The 13423-nt window shown below is 37.0% G+C and overlaps 1 protein-coding gene across 2 annotated transcripts in view; it reads right to left on the reverse strand.

Annotated features, from left to right (window-relative positions):
* The window catches only part of ME1 (malic enzyme 1), a 136328-nt gene that overhangs the window by 64285 nt on the left and 58620 nt on the right, over positions 1-13423 (reverse strand). For both annotated transcript variants that reach the window (XM_081314926.1, XM_081314925.1), the window contains one exon: positions 2617-2720. In XM_081314926.1, the coding sequence (XP_081171052.1) occupies positions 2617-2720 (104 nt within the window). The remainder of the gene's footprint in view (positions 1-2616; positions 2721-13423) is intronic.

Genomic DNA, 13423 nt, shown 5'->3' on the forward strand with positions numbered 1-13423 from the left:
GAAATTCTCTTTATGTTTACTTGCACGTAATGTGCACAATAAACAATAATTTAATAAGCTTTTTTTTTAAAGATGAAAACTCCATGTATTCTCTGTACTCTCTCAACCAATCTACAAAATAGCCTTTATTTCAGCAACCCACTCTCAAGCTCCAAACTCCTAGGTCTAGGACCGTGGTGACGAACCTATCGGCCGTATGCCACAGGTGGCACGCAGAGCCCTCTCTGTGGGCACGCGTGCCATCGCCCCAGTCCTAGGCCTTCAGCTGGGTTTTATAAAACCTTTTCATTTTAGGCCTCCACCGCCGTGTGCAAAAAAACACAAAGGTTCAATCAATCAATCAATTTCAACTTCTCGTGGGAAAACAAAAGATCTCGTAAAGTTGGAATTGATTGATTGAACTTTTTAGTCCCATCCAATCTGCCGTTACCACCACAGCCATGCCTGCCCAATGGGCCATGCCCACCCAATGGGCCACACCCACCCAATGGGCCACGCCCACTCAGCATCCGACGATACATAAGTGGGTTTGGGGTTGCAGTTTGGGCACTCGTTCTCTAAAAGGTTTGCCATCACTGGTCTAGGACAAAGAGACCATCAACTGGAACCTGATCGTAGATCAGCAAAGCAAACCTTTTAAACAGTTCTTTCCTTAGCAAATGTAGCAACAAGACTTTTTCTTTGTTAAATTGATATGCTGAAATGCAGAAACAAAATTCAGAATTTTGTCCATTATTTCTAGTACTTAAAACTAATTCCTGAGTTAACATTTAGGCAGCTCCTCCCATGGAGTATTGTTCTGGGTTGTAAATCATTGGCTCCAGCCACCATTTAATTGTGATTTTTGCATCTGTTCCCTCAGGTTTTTTTCAACCCAGCTTGCAGTCCTGATTCTGGTAGGTAGATCTTAAAATTCTAAGAAAATAATTCATGCATAAAGTAAGTCTGCTTATCCCTGATTTACATACTCAATAATTTTTTTAAAAGGCCACCATACCTCAGCCCTTGTGGTTTTATTAACTCATTACCATACCAAAATGGAAAAAAAAACTATTTGTAGAGCACATTGGACACAGAAAATTTAAACCTTATTTTTTAAGATTAACTTGGATATTTACCATAAATTGAATAGCTTGGGGATCTTAGACATACAGTATAAGGAAATATGTTCTGTACATTTTCTTGCTTTGCTAACCATTCTACAAATTGCCATGTATGTTCCTTGTCATCTTTATATAATAAAGGCTTTTCTCTGCTACTAAAGGATACATAAAAGCTTAAAATAACTCATAGAAACAAAATGTATTTTTCCAAGAAAAAAAATATAATTGTTATAATGGAAAACCAATTTTATACGCCTCATCTATGCTCAATTTCTAAGCAAGCCCAAACTGCTATAGTGTAAAATACTCTATTCTTAGAAATCTTGCCACTTCTTTTTCCCTTACTATGGAACAAACATCACTTTATTGATTAGTTTCTAAACTTTAAATTCTCTTTGTAAATAAGACTTGTCATGAAGTGACTACATCACACATTTTTAATATTTTAATGAGAAAAAAACAAAACTTTTGGAGATGAAAAACATATAACTTTCTAAAACAAACCCCAAGCATAGCAGATAGATAAAAGGTACAGAGGTTTCTACTTATATATTTACTGCTTATTTTTATCAGGTATAAAAATTTACCTGAACTCCTAGCCTGACATCGTTTCACCCAATTCTGGATGGGTTAGCAAATTTGCAAACAGAGAACAATATAGATTCGTTCCAGCAATGATTATAAACACTGGAATAACTTGCAAAAGAATTTCTATAAATAAACAACTATAGATGGTCCCGTTGGCAATTAAGAATTAACAACAGGCCAAGAATTGATTAAATTAAAAATACTAGATTTAAATTTTCCTATTAGAGTTTCAGTGTGGTCCAATATTTTTTAATAATTTCTAATTAATGTCACAATTATCTGGTTTCTTCCTAATATATTTCTTTGCCAAAGAAAAAGACTGTGCCAAATAAATATGCTACTAACAAGTTTTAATATTCTAATGAAATGGTAAGCAAAACCATTGTTCTGAATTTTTTTATTTAACTTGAAACTATGTGGAATATATATTTCTGCAAGCAACTAAAGAAAATAAGCCAGGACTGCACCTCACTTGACCAAGCAATGGACAAAAATATTAATTTTAATGTTACAATTACTGCTGCAACTAGCTGTAAATGCAAGCCGGTTGCATTTTATTGTTGTAAGCCACCCAGAGTCATGTCAAAGCAAGATTGGCAGTAAACAAATCTAATAAATAAATAAAATAAATAAGAATAAACTCTGATTCCATTCTGGTTTTCTTAAATTTAAAATAACTTTTAAAACAGATAAAAAGAGATATTTCCTAAGATTGGGAGAGGTTCCCCAACTTCTTCTTGCTGTTGTAAAAAAGTAAATCCATCCACAACCACTCAACATTATAAACCAATGAGCCACAAGTACAATCTGTATTTGTAAGTCTGCAAAAACATGCATCTTAGCTTATAAGGTAAATTGTCCTTCCAGCTCTCAATAAATTCTTAAAACATCCAGTGATACAAACTGCAGAAATATAACCAATTACCGGGAAACTGCAGCTTCCATAAATTCATCTAGAAGATCATCATAAGCCTGGCCTCGGATTCGTTTGTGTTTCAGACCAATGTACAAAGGATCATTTATCAACTCCTGTTCAAAAGAAAGGGAAAAAAATCAATACAATAGTTATCATTTGGGGCACTTTAATCCAAATATATTGTATGTGTATACTTGCCATTTATAATTGGAAAAATTGGTCAGGGAATTATAAGATAGAAGAATTAATTTAATTTAATTTAATTTATTGAGATTTCTATACCGCCCTTCTCCCTAAGGGACTCAGGGCGGTTCACAGGGCATATATAAATAACAATACAAAAATTAAAAGACAATTAAATCAATGCCCAAGTTAAAACAAGAATGATAAAACAAGCCTATAAAAACCCATATACCCCCATCAGGCCAGACCCGCTAGTTCAAATAAATGGGTCTTCAACCCGCGACGGAAGGATCGGAGGTCTGATGCCGTCCGGAGCTCAACCGGCAGTTGGTTCCATAATGCCGGAGAATGATGGGAAATCTCCAACATAAGCATTTTTTAGATTTTTTTAATCCCTCATTATTTTTATAAATAATTCAAGTCAGCAAACTTACCTAATACATCTTCTTCCTCCTACTTCCCAACAATAACCCTATAAAGTATGTTGGACTGAAAGAGAAGGGATGCTCCAAAGTCCTCCCCCCTCCCCCGGCTTTCATGACTGGGGTGGAATTAGAACTCACAGTCTCCTGGTTTCTACCCCAGTGTGCCTTAGCTATGATTGTTTATTTTATTTAAGTAAATTTTAAGATTTTAATTGTCTATTTTAGTATATTCATTGAGCTATAATTCCTTTGATATGTTATACGAGTTAAACAAACATAAAACTAATATGTGCATATGGTGTCGATAGATTTGGAAAATAAATAAATATTAAACATTAAATTTAAATATTAATGGAAAATTAAAATTGAGAAAAAATTATTAGGTCATTGATTGTCTAAAAGATTGAATGTTAAAACAATTAAGATATACATACACTAAAAACTATTGATAAATGTTAGAAAGTTATTTTTTATTTGATTGATAGAATAAGAATTGTATTAATTTAAATATGAGACAGTATATCTTAAGGGGGAAAGAGAGGGAATAGTTATTGTAATACTTTGAGATCTGTACTAATGATATCTAAATGTATTTAGAATTATTGTACTCAGCCGCCACGTTGCTTTTCAAATATGTAAATGTAATATTAGAAAACTAATTAAAAAATTTTAAAAAAAGATTTGGAAAATAAACATGAATGGTGATTGGTTTGACTATCAATAGATTAGAGATATACATAAAATTAAGTGAATACATTTGTAAAAACAAAAAGGTAAGCAGGGTCAGACCTGGGTAGTATAAATATGACAGACTATCAAGAAATAAGGAGATGGGGAAATGAAAAAAAGTTTCAAAAGAAAACAGTGGGAAATCATTTCTGCATGGTTGCCAAGGAAGCAGTATTTATCTCTGTGTAGTTTCCAATAATCAGGCTCTACGTGGTGAGTTGCTAGGATTTTAAAGTAATTTAAAATTGCAGATAGCATCCTACATAACTTCTTTTAAGTTATTTATACCTGGAAAAAATCAATTCATACATTTCTAAAATCAGATTACATAACCAAACATTTCTTGTGAGAAGGAAAACATAATGCTTTTCTAGAGTAGATATTATAGCCTTTTTGAGACTAAATGTTAGCTTTTAATCTCATGTATCAAATTATACCTTATAATTTGCAAATCCAAATACATGCAATATCCAAAACAAAAATAAAACAGAAATGAATAAATGAATCCCTGAACACATCAAACCACAGATAATTTTTATACTTCAGAGAGTTCCAAAAAGTATATTTCAGGAGGAAGATATGGTTTTGGCCATTCTACTATTATTTAAGTCTAAGCTACCAATTACAACAAAACCAAATGCCATCTTCCAATTTCAGGAAACCTCTTTGTGGGATACAAACACGTAATCCTTACCTTACTAAATGACAGCACAGAATCATTTTCATTTTCCAGTTCTTATTCGAAATTGTGCCTAAGTGCTGTCCTTCGACTCCTTGGAAAAACTAATGGGATGAAACAGTAAAACGCAGCCTAAAATGGAACCCTAAACAAAATTGAACTTCAGGTTTGACTAGAAACCAGTCTAACATGGCCTTCATAATGAAGCCATTATAGAGACAGACATGTCTAGAGAGACTAACTGCTTTGTTGAGGCAATGATCAGAAAAGAGAAACTTAACATACTTTAGAATTGTGATGCAAGTGAATGATGGACAGAACAAAACAGTTATGTTTAGAAAGGATCAAGGAAGTAGAAAGAGAGAATAACAACAGATGAAATGGATGAACAAGATCAAAAAAAATTATAAGGCTGCCCTTTAGAGAACTACAAATTATTACTGGAGACCAGCTAAACCAGGGATCCCTAACCCCTGGTCCGTGAAACAGTACTGGGCACGCCAGCAACCGGTCCGCACAAACAAGCAAAGCCCCATCTGCAGGATGCAGGCAACACACAAAACCACACCCCTTCCAGTCCGTGGAAAAACCTCTCTCCACGTAACCGGTCCCTGGTACCCAAAAGGTTGGGGACCTCTGAGCTAAACAATAAACACTGGTCTTTGCAGTCAGGAATCAAATTTGAAGTCACTTAATTAACTAACGTCTCTCCAACTAACAGCTGGTTTTGCCATATAACACATTATTCCCAAAACTATTCTGAACCTCAGTATCAGTTTTTTTATGGAAGGAATGATGATAATAGTGAAGCTTCCAATAGAAATTAAAAAATACTCCTAGCCCACCTGAGAAACAGTAATAATCTGGATCTGAAACTCATCAACTATAAGGAAACATGGTTGGTTCATATGATTGCTTCAACAAATGACAGGTTTGTTCTACAACACTATACATGAGCCATAGGCTGTCATTTTTCATTCCCTTCGTTAAACAAATATTTCAGGATACTTCATTTAGAGATTAACTGTTATTTTTCTTTAAAAGTATCCTGCCAAACTGGGTGAATCATGAACTTGTAAAAGTAAAATATTCACAAAGACCTCATATATGGATCAGAGATGGATATCGCTAATTTAGTGGATGTTCAGCAACATCTAAAGGACCTTAGTGTAGTGCTTCCTCAGACCAATACTTGAACTAGAAGGCTTGCAGACATTCAATGAAGAGCTCTTGTAAGATATTTACATTGCAGATATCAGAAAAACCATTAATAATGACAAAAGACGCATATTGCAAACTCTATGATGCATGTCCTAATGTAGCAGTGGACCAAGAATCTCTCTCATTTGGAGAAGTGGTCAATATCAGTGCATTGTTACTGTAATTGACCACTCTGGTCTGGGGCCCTTTGTTAGCTTTGGTCCTCAAATTAGTTCCTCCCATATAATACTGATAAAATAAAATGCAATGGCAACTTTACACAGCCAGTTTGACAAATGGCATACGGAAGACTTATAACAAACATGGACTGCCATCCTGAATCTATACAGAAACTATTTGACAGATCTGAAAACAGGGCAAACAATGGATACTTACACCAAGAATGTTTTTCAATCCAAACCACAATCTCAAAGCTCAATTTCATCAGTGTAAAACATGATTTAATAATTACCACTGAACAACTTCATACTTAAAACTGTCATGTTGGGGCTGTTGTTATGAAGAAATATGAGGAGGGAGCACTATGTATTTGAGCTATACAGAAAAAGTGGATATAAACCTATTAAATGATAAATTTTTTAACAAATGAATAATTAAGAATATCCAATACTTTCAACATCTATATAACTATATCTATATTGGAGTAGCAATAAATAGTTACTGATATGAGACCAGGACCCTTTATTCATACATTTTCATTTACAAGCATCAAAATGATCTTTTCTCTTTTGTTGCAATTGATGTGCTATTTGGTATGCTATTTGGCATGCTACCAAAATTTTTCTGAATCAGAATTAGATCACACCAGAGACTGTAGATAACATGTAGAGTTCTTCATAGACTATTTGTAAACTGGAGAAGCCCCAAACAATATGCAACAATAAGCTCAAAACAAAGTTTCAGTGATCTCAAACCCTTCTCATATTTATGTAGTTTGAGGCATGGCTTCTTGCCACTTTTAACAAGCCCACTCAAACTTCAGACAGATAAGCCTCAACCTCCGTTTTCATCCACCAAAAATGGAAACAGAAAACCACTGTTTTTAAATAAAGGACATTTTCTCTTGATCAGTTAGTTCCAGGATAGATTAATCAAAATTGGGATCATTCTTAGTTGATAATATTGGCCATGTATTTCAAGAAGCAGGTCAAATATAAAACGATCTCCTTGCATACAGAAATAGTGAGAAGTAAAATATATGGAGCAAAGAAGGCCAGACATGAGATAATGACTATGTAATACAGAAATTTGCAGCTGAAAATATTAAATCAGTCTAGAAATGGTTTACAAAGACATGTTTAATGCTGAAAATTTAAATGTGAGTCACTGGTTTAATAACGCCTCCCTTGATCTAGAGAGAACATTTATGTTAAGGTCACTTAAAATGCTATTTACTTTTCAAACTATTGAAATTCATCTAACTTAACAAAAAGGAGTTCCAGAAACTATGTATAATTACAGTTCTGGGGTGTAAGGTAGTTATTGCAGAAAAGCTTCAGGAGGTGGCAGCACTTAGCTGACCTTGTCAAGCCTGGTTAGTGCTTTCATGAAAGGCTACCAGAAAATCCCAGGACTTTAGGTTAAACAGGAAGTCAAAAACACCCCAGAAAAGAACAGAAGCAAATCACCTTTGTGTGCCTGTAAAGAAAGTTATACATCCATGTCCATGAAGTCATCAGGAGTCTAGCTCACCTCAAAGGACACATAACTTTTATTGCCAAAGAAAAAAAAGGTAAATGTGCCTTTTCTAAATGTAACAGGTTTTTTCCACCTGCTTTAGCCTAGATTCAAGCAACCTGGCTGTGCGTGCCGGCATCTCGGGGAAACTCAGATCATTCCATCTCTTACTATGGGGGGTGAGTTATTACCCCCCGTAGATAGGGCTCGCAACTTGGGAATCCTCCTAGATTCACAGCTTTCTTTAGAAGATCATATAGTAACTGTGACTAGGGGGGCCTTCGCCCAGGTTCGCCTGGTGCGCCAGTTGCGGCCCTATCTAGACCGGGATGGCTTGCGTACAGTCACTCATGCGCTCGTGACCTCTCGGTTAGACTACTGCAACGCTCTCTACATGGGGCTGCCCTTGAGGACCACTCGGAGGCTCCAACTGGTGCAGAATGCAGCCGCGCGAGTTGTGTTGGGGGTCTCTCGATACTCCCATGTTACACCTCTGCTCCGTGAGCTGCATTGGCTTCCAGTTGCCTTCCGGGTGAGATTCAAGGTGCTGGTAATGACCTACAAAGCCCTAAATGGCATGGGTCCGGAGTACCTTAGGGAGCACCTGCGGCCGGCATCAACTTCCCTCCGCCCAGTGCGCTCCCACAGAGAGGGCCTCCTCAGGGTGCCACCGGTCAGAGAATGCTGACTGGTGGCCCCCAGGGGGAGGGCGTTCTCTGTGGGTGCGCCTGACCTTTGGAACCGTTTACCGGTTGAGCTCCAGATGGCTCCCGACCTTCGCTCCTTCCGACGTGATCTAAAAACCTATTTGTTTGAACAAGCCAGCCTGGTCTGATGGGTTTGGGGTTTTAATTATTGTTTTTAAGTAATTTATTTATTGTATTTGGGCACTATGGTTTAATCTCTTTTTAATTTTGGTATTTTGGTATTTTGGTATTTATTGCCCTGTTCACCGCCCTGAGTCCTTCGGGAGAAGGGCGGTATACAAATTAAAATAAATAAATAAATAAATAAATAAATAAATAAACCTGAACTTGAGAAGATTGGTTTGATACTCAGGAGGCCTCCACCGACCTCACACTGTACCTTGCAGCATTAGAGCCACAGCCACGTTGATACAGAAATGTATTTACAGTTTCTTTGTTGGTTTCAACGAGACTCGTTCAAGTCAATTTTGCTGAAAGAGCAACTTCAGAATAAGTCCTGTTCATGCTTCTGTCCAGCACATGCTTGAGGCTAATGGTACAGGAAGAGACAGAATCTTCTGATCCTGTGGGGTCAGAGTTAGCACTTTCAATGCCTGAGATCCTCCAGTGACAGACACGCAACTGTATAATATTTCTCTTACCCAAATACTACTATTTTCCTCCAGGAATCCCAGCTGATGGAAGAATATGCCACTTTTAATTAGCCAATTTTATTTCTGTTTGTGAGGTGCAGGATCCACTAAATAATTCCATTCCTCAAAGGTCTCTTATGACTAGAGCAGTTTTAAGTGTGCTGAATTTTCACTCATTAGTTATATCACTTTTCCAATGCTGGAAAATATTCGTATATAAAGCCAAACTTTCTTTTGAGCTTTATGATCATGATTTCTTTTGAGAATCAATTTTTTTCACAAGTGTCAACGATCTTTGATCGGCCTTTTCAAAACCTTCTGTAAAGTAATATGTCAAAGATTATTATTATTTAGAAAGCAGACTTCTCTCCCTTAAGTAAAATCTTAAATAGACCCTATATAGGCCCAAATAATACAATCCCAGTTCTTTGCAAAATCCCATAGTGGAAGTAAAACTAGTAACAATAATAGTAAATACCAGTAATGCAAAATATCTAGCTCAAATCTTTGCAAATCTTCCATATCTTATCTCTAATACATTTAAAGATGTTGAGACTCTAGAAAGAGTGCAGAGAAGAGCAACAAAGATGATTAGAGGACTGGAGTCTAAAACATATAAGGAATGGTTGCTGGAATTGGGTATGTCTAGTTTAATGAAGAGAAGGACTAGGGGTGACATAATAGCAGTGTTCCAATATGTCAGGCGCTGCCACAAAGAAGAGGGAGTGAAGCTATTCTCCAAAGCACCTGAGGGCAGGACAAGAAGTAATGGATGGAAACTAATCAAGAAGAGAAGCAACCTGGAACTAAGGAGAAACAACTAACTAGTGGAACAACCTGCCTCCAGAAGCGGTGAGTGCTCCAACAATGGAAGTTTTTAAGAGGAGACTGGACAGCCATTTGTCTGAAATGGTATAGGGTTTCCTACCTGAGCAGGGGGTTGGACTAGATGACCTCTAAAGTCCCTTCCAACACCAACACCAACCACCACCACCACCATCATCATCATCATCATCATCATTATTATTATTATTATTATTATTATTATTATTATTATAGCTAAAGCTCACTAGGTGCTACTATTTCAGATTGTCTTTATCTGAAGATGAAAAACTAAAAATGCATGATGAGCTTAGAAGAGAAACATGCAGTTAGGCTGTTCAGTAAATCAAAATCATGGTAAATACAGCCAAGTATTCTCAAATTGTTCTTCTCAGAATTAAAAAAAAAAGTGCTCTGTTATTTCAGAGTTTAAAATATCTAGTGATATTTCATGCTTTCAATAAATGCCCCATAAAATTCTGATATCTGAACTGGTGCTAGAAGTACCAGAAAGAATCTTCATTTCCTTATTTATCTCATACTCCTTTTATGCATCTTTTCCACCGTTTAAAGTAGAATTTCAATAGCAATAGCATTTAGACATATACCACTTCACAGTGGTTTACAGCCCTCTCTAAGCAGTTTACAGAGTCTGCATATTGCCCCCCAACAATCTCGTTTTACCGACCTCAGAAGGATGGAAGGCTCAGTCAACCTTGAGCTGGTGAGACTCGAATTGCCAAACTGCTGGCAGCCGGCAGTCAGCAAAAGTAGCCTGCAATACTGCATTCTAACCACTGCACCACCAGGGCAATGCAGAATCTTCAGGGATAGAAATTCTAAATCTACCCCACTGCCTCCTACCCCTACCCCAGAGGTCCCCAACCTTGGCCACTTTATGACTTGTGGACTTCAACTCCCAGAATTCTGGGAGTTGAAGTCCACAAGTCATAAAGTGGCCAAGGTTGGGGACACCTGCCCTACCTTACCCTACAGCTTACACAGTGACAAGACCTGAAATGATTTCAAGTGAGTCAGGAAAGCCTAAATTTCTCCAAATTTGTGATTCCTCTGAACAGAGAACAGTGACATCAATGATGTCATTCCATACCTAGATCTTCTCATGGAACGCTCTGCCTGTCGTTCTGCTAGCTATAATACTCCTTTCCTTTGGTCTGGTCCCTGAAAGTTTGCTGTGATAGTCTCATGTGTGACTACCGGATCAAATTATATCCTTTCAGTTCCCAGCACCCTCTAGTTTGTAGAAACTGCAGCAAATGGAATGACAGTGTTAATTAGGAAATTCTGCCACAAAATTTCTATCGATCAAACACTGTTGCTCTAGTTTGGCTCAAGAATTACATGGTGTATTCTTCCCATTAGCTATTCCTCTATTGAATCTGCAGAGGCAATTTCTAAATTTTTGCATACTCGTTTTAGAATGGTGTTTATTCTAAATTCAAGAGTGAAACACTTCATCTTTTTCCTGAAGAGGCGCTATTATTTAAAATGTATAAATATTCAAGAAGACAAAAATAAACTTAGCTGGTTACTCGTATGTGCTTAGTGGTACATACTTGAATGCGGCTTTGCCAACTATCCTTTTGGTATGAAATTTACTTTAATCTTACATGTGAGGTTCCTTCCACCACAAAAAAGACTCGAAATAGGGTGGCAGGAAAATAGGTCAAGCAACTGTATCAGACAGAAGCTGACATCTCAAGTCCACATCAAGTAGGAAAAATAAGAATGAAATTTCTGGACGCAGATTTTTCAGAACTATTCAAAGGGAGGGAAAGATTTAAACATCCATTTGTTATCCTATGAATACCCAGACTTAGCAGCTCTCTTGATAATGCATATTTATACATAAGAACTATGAAGAAGATGCTCTGGGGGAAAAAAACTGGTTAAATGGGAGAAAGAGAATAGGGTATAGATATCAAGAAGTTCTGTAGGTTATGGTGTATGTGGAAAAATGAATTTTCATCTATGTTTATTTTCTCCTCTATAAAAGATAGATTCACTGCAAATATTTTCTCTACGATTGCTTAAAAACAAAGCACAGAATATTAGTTCCTTTTGCGTGCATGCAACCTCTCTAGCTGTTTTTGCTAATATGTAAGTGGGAAATAACAGGACGTGGTGGCTCAGTGGGTTAGGATGCTGAGCTTGTCGATCACAAGGTCGGCAGTTTGACGGGTCGAATCCCGAGTGCCGAGTAACAGAGTGAGCGCTTGTTACTCGTCCCAGCTTCTGCCAACCTAGCAGTTCGAAAGCACGTAAAATTGCAAGTAGAAAAATAGGGACCACTACGGTGGGAAGGTAACAGCGTTTCGTGCGCCTTTGGCGTCTAGTCATGGCCACGGAGACGTCCTCGGACAAGCGCTGGCTCTTCGGCTTTGAAACAGAGATGAGCACCGGCGCCTAGAGTTGGAAACGACTAGCACGCATGTGCGGGGGAACCTTTACCTTTACCTAAGTGGGAAATAATGACACCAATGAAAGAAAAACAGAAAAAAAACCTTTAAAGCCAATCTTCATAAACCTTCACAATCACAGCATTTAGGAAATATACTAATTTAGTTAGTCTAAAAAAAGGGCAAACAACTGTGATTTTGGATGCTAAAAGTTTAAACATTTAGTTGAGAACAAACACAAGTTTCATTAATTTCAATGCCCAAGTTCTAAATAGCCTCGCAATAAATAGAGATGTATGATTGTAGGGTGGTCAAAATACTTGATAGCTAGGATTTGGCTTTAATTTATAACAGCACCTTCAAGTATTTATTGAAAAGGCCTGCCAAACCAACATAAGTACTTTTGTTGTTTTTGCAGGATACCTGAATACACAAGCTCCATCACCACCACCACAGCCATGTGAATGCACTTCGGGTGCTCAGCAATGGGAACCACAATTATGGTTGTTTGGCATGTCCCATGGTCATATGATCGCATCTTACACCGGCTTTGCTAAAACTCGGCATTTTCTTCCAGTTTTTGGCAAAACTGGGTGCATAGCAAACCACTGGTTCACTTTGTCCTTAAGCAAACCCAGTGGTTTGCAGTGTTTACTTAATGACTACTGCATTCACTTAATAACTGCCACAAAAAAGGTTGTAAATCTGTTGATTGCTTTTCAAGAAAAACAGCAATTTTCTTTTAAGAGATTATTAATTTTACAACTGTTGTGACTTAAAACTCTTAAGTCTAAGAGTCCATTAGGGTCATAACTTGAGAACTGTGTGTACCAAAAATAAATTATGTAGCAATCTTCTTTTCTACAGCTCTTTAAAATGTTCTACAAGGCGTCCTCTTCAAAAGGCACACAAAAATGAAGGAAGCAGTTAAATAGCCATAATCATTATCACATGGAAGTTTTGCTTTAATAAAAGATAGGACTGTGATATTTAAAAATATGGTTTTTGACATGATTTTTGGCAGTAAAATCTATTAGTTTTAGACTTTATCATGCAGTAATGCAGTAATCCAGTTTCTCCTTTTTTCTCCCATTACATGCTTCAGAAACAGTGTGTGTTACTTTAACTTTATGTATTCCTAAAACAAACCTTGATGCCTTTTTTGCAGTTTTCAGCACTGCATTTCTGCTCATAAAAGGCTGGTTGTTAGAGTGAACTTAACATGGAACTGAGATGTATTCAGATTATTCAATCTAAACTTACCACTAAGATTTGAACACTCTGGTACCCCAAAGCTAAAAAGGAGAAGAAGGAGAAGAAG

Source organism: Vipera berus, assembly GCF_964194415.1.
Source record: "Vipera berus genome assembly, chromosome: 1".
Lineage (NCBI taxonomy): Eukaryota > Metazoa > Chordata > Lepidosauria > Squamata > Viperidae > Vipera > Vipera berus.